This window comes from Glandiceps talaboti, chromosome 15 (assembly GCF_964340395.1).
Source record: "Glandiceps talaboti chromosome 15, keGlaTala1.1, whole genome shotgun sequence".
Lineage (NCBI taxonomy): Eukaryota > Metazoa > Hemichordata > Enteropneusta > Spengelidae > Glandiceps > Glandiceps talaboti.
Window position 1 is genome coordinate 8669968 of NC_135563.1, and position 8952 is coordinate 8678919.

Consider the following 8952-nt stretch of genomic DNA (forward strand, 5'->3'; position numbering starts at 1 on the left):
GTTTTAGTAATTTATCGATTTCAATGGTCATGTCAGAATGGTTGTATTTTAACACAAATACAATTAGGCCTGTCCAAAATTTGTCATGGTGCCTGTCTGTGTGTACCTTGCTGCTTTCCTGGATGTCTGAACAATACGAAAAACATCCCTGATTTGCAGTACTATGAGGTGATAATACCCTCAATTTGAGCGAGGGCGCTGTATTCTCAGTTTCCTGTTTGCAGTCTGGAATGGCCTATTACACTCACTCACTCACTCACACACACACACAGACAGACAAAGACATAGACACATACATACATACATACATACATACATACATACATACATACATACATACATACATACATATGCACACAACTGAGCACACCCATCAAGTACGCATGAAGACAAAACAAAAATAAACAAGCAATGAAATAAAGAAAATGTCACACAACAGACAAACAGGTAGGCAAGGTATACACGTGGGAATCAATACAAACAAACACACACTCAGACAGATAGACAGACAGACAGACAGACAGACAGACAGACAGACAGACAGACAGACACACATACATATTACATACATACATACATACATACATACATACATACATACATACATACATACATACACACATACACACACACACAAACACACACAAACAAACACACACACACACACACACACACACACACACACACTACATCAGAATTTAATACTATCACGACTGTCACTATACTAGCTGTCACTATACTAGCTTGTACCCTTGATTTATCATAAGCGACAAATGTTAATTTTACAAGTTCAGTCCGGCTACGCATGCGATTCTGCAAAACGATCCATCCATCCATCCATCCATCCATACGTACATCGTACGTACGCATGCACGCACGCTGACAGACAGACAGACAGACAGACAGACAGACAGCCTCGGACAGACAGACAGACAGACAGACAGACAGACAGACATACACACGCACGCACGCGCGCGCATACATGTCACGTTGCACTAATCTCAGTAATCATGATAATTGGAAATAGTGCATGTCATGGACACCCATACCACATTATTTGCTTTGATCGTCACGATTACATAATTCACATCAGCTATGTTTAATTTCCATCTTCAGAACAATGAAATTCATTATTGATATTAAGAACGACAAAGGTGCAGCTGCTACAGACATCAGCGCATAAACTTTTCGAGTACAGCCAAGAAAAGATTTACAACATCAAATTACAAACGGTTTATTTGAATGTATTGACAGTGAACAATTAATAACAGACAACAGATTGTAACAACATGACCAGATGTGAGCCAGCCCTTGTACTGTTATGTACTCTCATCTCATATTAAATCTCAGTAAATCAGATTCTAAAGCTTTGTTTTTTATCAGTGCAATTAAAGTTTTATTCAAGTTGATAACCCGCAAAATTTTGGTCATACGTGTGGGTGATGATGTGCCTGCTTATTTGGTGACGGCTGCTGTACTGCCTTTGATCGGTCCCATTTCCTTCTCCACTATTTTGTAGTGTAGAAGTTTAAAAGCTGCGCTAGCTGTAACTGGAACGGTTTTTTTTACAAATGTTTTCTCAGGTACAATGACTTACACTCGTAAAATCGTACACTGTGAAAATTATTGCATCACCTGTGGGCAAACGTATTTTTGTAGCTGTATACACTATAAATAAAATCAAATTAATTTTGGGGGTTCGCACCCAAAAATGAGCGCCATCAACGGTGAACACGATTTCAACCTGTTTCTGTACTGCTCAGTCTTGGATAATATAGACCACTCATTAACATGTGCAAATGTCTAAATATAGGTATTTTAACAATTACTAATATCAGTAAATATATATATGGTATGGTTGTCAAATCGAATCAGGAACCAGATGATACTCCAGATATATCTAGTAGAGTTTTGTACATGGTGAAAGATTTAAAACCGAGCTTTCGCTCATTTTTTTTAAACTTGCTGCTACACTACCTAGGAAATTAACATATATAATGTCTTTTTATAAATACAAACCATGTACTAGTAATTGACCAATTTTAGCGAGTATATTTTTGGTTATTTGAAGAAAAAAAGTCCAAGTTGCAGCTAGTGCAGGTTTAATATTGCAAAATATTATTTTAATTTAATAATTATTGGAAAAAAACCTCTCATGATATGTCATGGCTGAATCGCTATTTTACAAGAACACGATGCTTAATTCTTTCAATTTCTTGTGATAGGTTGTTTGCGTCGCTTATTGTTATGCTTACGATTGTGTTTCAGTCCACCCTGGTGTATAATTGGGGACCTGGTATAGGATAGAGGTTGCAATATGCTTTAATCTTATGCGCTTATAGAGGCTGCAATGGATTGTATGCTCTTATGGGAGTCCAGAAAGTATAAAGGGCCGTTGTGTCTCTATAGATCTGTGCCAGGGGTAATAATTGTAAAGCGGTTTTAACACAGAGTGGGAAAGCGCTATATAAAAACCAACATTATTAGTATAGTATAGTCTTTCTTTATTCCAATAACGGAACATACCTCCGTTTATCCCCGGAGGAGGGTTACATAAATACATAAGAACGAATAAAGGAGGTCACGTGAGCCAAAATCACAAAACAGCTGAGAAATATATATAATTTATATAAAAGACTACAATGCAAACAAAAAAGAAAATCAAATACTGTCCCTGATCCTGAAACAATCTATTATAAATTTTGCAGTCGTCACTACAATAGTTTTATCTATACTTGACATAATTACGATGAACTTAGTCTCGTCATCCTTATCCATAAAATCAGAGTAAATAGTGGATATCGTTTGAAAGAAACTCTGCCTTTGTTGACTGTACCTAGAGCAACTTATCAAAAAATGAATTTCAGACTCCACTTCATTGGAGTCACACACACAGCATATTCTGTCTTCTACTGGTATATTTATATATCTGCCCATTTCGATCATTAACTTATGACAGGAGCATCTAAACTTTGTATAAAAATGTCGGAGTTGAAAACTTTTCAAAATAACAAGATATGGTTCAAAATAAATGTTGGGTTTAAATGTTCTATACGTCCTAAGTTTATTTCGTTGCGTTGGATTTCTACGGTTATCATTATTATTATTATTATTATTATTATTATTATTATTATTATTATTATTATTATTATTATTACATACATATAATACCTACGTACTAACTTGTACTCGTGGTTCACGTTGACAGAAAATACCTGCTGTTGTCACTAACGCAATTTACATGTATTTACACGTATTTACATATGATACATTTCAATGAAGAAATGTCGGTGGCCTTAAAGAAAAAAGCCACACAAAAGACCACTCTAACAAGTTTGTTATACTTCCGTATCCGCACAATAACCTTTTGTCGGAGGCCGACATTACTATTGCATGTACTGCGAGGGAAATAGTAATGGCCGCCAATAAGACAAATAGTTAGACTACGTTAAAGGTCAAATTCCTCTACGAATTGTCACCCTTACTGAATTTTTAGAACAAGTCCACGAAATAGTTTCACCGAATAATAGCGCATACACTTAGGGTTAGTCATTAGTATATTTTGGGAAGTGGCGTAGGTATGGGCTTGAGGAAATTTCACCGTAGCTAACATGGAGGAGGAGGGGTGGGGTTACTGTTTGCTAACAGGCAGGCGGAACATAACATACCACATTCAATGTTATGATAATTTCAATGAAAATGAACAGCATTAGATTATTGAACAAACAAATTAGGTTTCGTTCTTAAAGAAAATTACATTAGTTATTAATATACTTCCCCTATTTCATCACGTAACTGTCCAAGTGCTATATATCCAATTATCCAATTAAATACGTCATTAGTCGAATTACTAATTACAACACATTCATGATTAATTCAGTTGGGATGTTACAATGACGACATTTGAAAATGACTTATTTTCACAAATATTTACTACCCCAGTACCGCAATGCCATGGGTTTACAAATACTATGTCTCATGCGTACCGTTCCGTTAGTCCGTGTACCTTTCTGTCACTGATTAATATTATGGACATGTTATTATTCGTGATGTATATATGGTGGCCCTATATTTTATGGTCCTATATTATTTAACAACAACGGCGTAAAACGGCTAACAAGAAATGCCGACTTGTAAAATGTCTCATACATACTAGAAACCTTACAGCGGTTCGAGTGAATGACATAGCAATTTTCCAGATAGAGCTATACGTTTGTCTCTCATTGAAAAAAGGTGATTTTTGAAAAGATAGGTTACATAAATTTGTTCAATGTGTGGTGGTGGGCATTGGGAGGGCGGGTGGGGGTGGTGTTTCAAACTTTCATCTCCTAAATGATGAATAGTAATGGCTTCCTTAAGACCACCACGCCCTACAAAGCTGAATACAGCATTAATGTGATCGTAGCCAGACGAGGACGTATCACTTATCAGTATTTTAATTAAGGAGGATCAACACCATCTAGTTATTGAGATAACGGAATTTATAAACTAACCATACACAAGATATAGGATCGTGATTGGTTTAATGATATTATTGGAATTGCAATCCTCGTGTAACATGCTCGCATTACTTTGTTAGTGCCGATTGCTTACGTAATACCTGACGTAGTTGCTATGTGCCAGTCGAGTGCCGTAATGAGAAAATCATCGCACATACGTCGCACTGCTGTTGGCACTATTCACTACATCGTTATTAGAGGTATGCATGACAATCATCAAATCGAGTGTCTCCGCATGTACGCCCAGTTACTCTTATTCCCAAGGTTGTCGAAACGTAGTTAAAGCTCACTTTTGTTGCCACCGCACCATTTGATTACCGTGATACTACTACTCATCTCTCGGCACTAATCTCTGTTTACGAGGTGATCCGATTTCACCGATCATTCGTCAATTTCAACATTCAATTGCCAAACCTTTTACACTTGGTTCTCGAATACCTTGAGTGTCCACGTCAGTTACACACGTGACGACGATGGATACAATGACACAAACCTTGTCAAGTTGACGGTTTCGTTTCCTTTTTTTCTTTGCATCATGACAAGGAATGTGTGATAAAATGTTAATATCGGTTTATCCAAACTGTTAGAATTTCGTCGTCGTGGACGAATGCTCCATTCTGAAAAGTACACCTGTCAGTTTTAAGCTGTCGGTTCTTGCCAAGTTGCTGCGTAAACAGTCCGTCACTGCTACTTGACTAAAAAAAAGTGGCATTAATTTGTTTACTATATGCTGATTTAAATTTATGGTTCTGTGGCGTTTACCTTTGTTTATGGGTTTGTTCCTCCCACAGATTGAACTAAAAGGTGCACTACAACAGAGTAAACCTCAGTGGACGAGAGTGCGTGCGGTGGTCGGCCGGGACAAGAGCTCAAAGCCAGGTGCTGCGGATGGTAAACATGGCCGAGAATGTCACCAATTTGACAGATACAGGAACCGGAGAGTCCAGAAGCCTCGGCTTTCAGATCGGAGTTGGGCTATTACTTTATTCTATGACAGTTATTATTATACTGGGCAATATTTTGGTGATCAGTTCAGTACTGACATTTCGTCGTCTGCGGACTGTAACCAATTACTTCATCGTCTCCTTGGCTGTTGCTGACACCACAGTTGCGGTGCTTGTCATGCCATTTGCAGCCGCTAACGAAATCATGGGAAAGTGGGTATTTGGTACTGTGTTTTGTCGTGTTTACAACTGTTTGGACGTACTCTGTTGTACGGCAAGTATCATAAATCTGTGCATGATATCGCTCGACCGATATTTGGCAATTACTTCACCATTTACATATCACCAACGAATGACGTCGAGAACAGCGGCCATCATGATCGCGGTAACGTACGCTGTGTCGGCGCTTATCTCCGTAGTGCCCGTATTACTGGGATGGTACGAAGATGAACGGTACCGTGAGCTGTACGATGATCCAGAATTTTGTGCTTTGCTGTTGAACCCGACGTATGCTTTAGTCTCATCATTGATATCATTCTATATACCCATGATGATCATGATCTTCACCTATGCCCGAATATTCTGCGTGGCTCGGAAACATGAAATAAGAATCGCGGCCCAGGAGAACATGGTCAACCGAATACAGTATTCAGACAAGTCCGGGACCAAAAGAAAATTTTCGTACGCCAGGGAACGGAAAGCCGCAAAAACATTAGGAATAATCGTAGGAGTGTTCATACTCTGTTGGTTACCGTTTTTCATCGTAAATGTTGTTGATCCGTACTGTTTTGGGTGTGTGCCGGTACCCGTATTTACAACATTCGTGTGGCTTGGCTACGTGAACAGTGGACTAAACCCTCTTATTTACGCTTTCAATTCTGAATTCAGGAGGGCTTTCAAAAACATTATTTGCTGCTTCCGATGCAGAGGTGTTTCCGAAAGAGACAGTTCAAATTTTGAGGTCACTAACAGTCCGCACGACCGGAAGGATTCAATATCACGTATTTCGTCGGGAAAACTACGCGAGTCACATCATAGTATTAGTAATGGTGAGAACCCACCTGACAACGTCAAAACGACAGACATGAACCACATTGCCTCAACAGAAAGTTAGCATAACCAGACCATTATAAATGATAATTGCATTAATTATTTTTTTACTAAAAATAAAAATTCCGATCTGGCATTTATTATTTCTGCCCGATTAAATTACCCACCAGGTTAAACATTAAATGTCAGTACTTCGTCGTGTGTTCAATTCACTCAAATATGTGTTGATCTTATTTTTTTTAATGACAGAAGCGAAGATTGACGAATATCTAAAAAGTGCGATATGATAATAATAATATGTATATATTTATGAGTATTAACCGAACTTTTTTGTTGTACATTAATTATTTTTCTGTACTTGAATATTTCGTGTCACATGTAAACTAAATATTAAATGTCTAACATCCTCCTGAGGCTGAGTGGATATCGATGCATCATAATTCGTCTACAAAACTGTTAATTGCATTCGTATTAAACTCTACAATCATAAAGTGTTGGACGTAGCTTAATTAAAGGGACACAAGCCGAGCTTTATACTTTTTGGGTGAAATTTATAATGCGTATTTAAAAGTCAATCGTAGTATTCTATACTTACTGAAGCATACTTAACCATCACTTGCAGCAATTCGCTGAACTCAAAAACCTGGTATCGAGATATAACATATACACGATCCAATAACGTATTTTTTGTCATTTCCAAAAATGTCGTGGAATCCATACCAGGCAATCAGTTGTTCTAACAAATTGACGGCAATTGTAATGTCATAGAATGCATGCTTCGACATTCATACTATTATATTGTAATAGATTAATCGAGGTTTTACGTAAGTATTTTCAGTTGAGTAAAAGGAGTATAAACTCAGTTCGTGCCACTGTAAGAAGTATCTACCTCAGACACATGGTTTCCAATGATCTACCAAGTTGACTAGAAGATATACCCAGGAGAACATACACTCTCAAGTCGCAGGAGATTTTGTTGTGTGCGTGATACATCTACCATTGCCGCGAGTAGAATATAGCAACGCTGGACTCGTAAAAGCGAAGAAAACGACCAACGCATTGGGTAACTTGTACATAAATCGGAATATGTTATTGTGACAATTTATCGGGGAAAAACTGCTTGACCTCAGAGGACCAATGTTCGATTGACACTTCTAAAGGGCACGGTATGTTTACCAACGTTGTTTAATAACAAAAACCTTTGATAAGTACGACCACATCGTGCCACTCGATTTCTTGTGTGACCTTGACAGGACATCCGCTGACAGAAAACAATAACTTGCACCGTATCTAACAACTGAAGTCAAACTGTTGCTGAGAAAATGTTTTGTTGATTGACACGGTTTCCGTAGCAACCTTTAAATCATGCCTTTTATTTATGAACATAGAGCTATATAAATTTGCGATTATTATATTGTTTTTCGTCACAGATTAAAATCAGTTCCTCGAAACTAAATTAATTGTATATTGTAAAAGTTATTCGCTTCTAGAACTACACCAATACCAATTTGACTGATATGTTACCATGACGACATAGGTCGCCGTCGGCACTCTACAGGTGGCTGAGCAATGACGACAGGGTGACGATCACAGCGTTGTCATTAACCCCATTTCAAATTACAGAACCTCGTTTCAATTTTATTGTAAATTTTATACTATCAGCTGATGCATGTTAGCGTTCACTAGCTCTGTTTGATACACACTGCAGCTACGAAGAAACCAACAAGAAACTACACTTGCTACACTTTACGATAGCAAGATTAAATGAGTAAACTTGTTTGCGACAGTTTGTTTTATGAAATGAATTAACTAGCGCCTAGCGGACACCTAGCGGACTGAGAAGACATCAGAATATTGGCACCCACATGTCTGAATCTAGTTACACTTTATTTCATTTAGACAAAATGTAGCAAGAAATTCTTGCTATCTTGAAGTGTAGAATGACCAGTTTCTTATTGATTTCTGCATGGTTGTATCAAACACAGTCCCAGTGCACACTAACATCAAACGGACTGTATTAATGCTTTGCGGAAACATGGTCCACAGATAGAGGGGGTACATTTCAAATTATTGCGAAATTTTGACTAAAGTCACAAAATGTCACTTTCATTTTCAAAGATTTGATTAGAGTCTATTTTTAGACGTCATAGCTCAATACAAATACTCTGTGTTGGCAAACCCATCGTCGCCCGTGCTTTGTAGCAAGTCTAACGAACTTGAAGCTGTAATATCCACGACTATCAACACCCACTCAAAAAAGAACGAGTGCATACCTGACTTTACGTGCTGCGACTTCTGCAATATTAGTTTTAACAACGTTAAATACAAAAAAGGGAAGTTAACCCGAAAAAGAAAGTTGACTGTCTCCAGAAAGCGTTCTTATTCAGTTAAACGGGTTTCTACACAAATCGCAAGCAAAATAACCGTAGGCTACATTTTTGGCTTCTTCGGAGTCCTCG

At 37.8% G+C, this 8952-nt stretch overlaps 1 protein-coding gene across 1 annotated transcript; it reads left to right on the top strand.

Annotated features, from left to right (window-relative positions):
• The first annotated feature begins 5396 nt into the window (after positions 1-5396).
• On the top strand, positions 5397-6557 carry LOC144446932 (D(1) dopamine receptor-like). The gene has a single exon (XM_078136778.1). The coding sequence runs from the start codon at positions 5397-5399 to the stop codon at positions 6555-6557; it is 1161 nt and encodes a 386-aa protein (XP_077992904.1).
• Positions 6558-8952: the final 2395 nt, after the last annotated feature.

Bases quoted from the DNA above. Each gene is read 5' to 3' on its own strand.
- LOC144446932 (XM_078136778.1), top strand. From the start codon at position 5,397: ATGGCCGAGAATGTCACCAATTTGACAGATACAGGAACCGGAGAGTCC.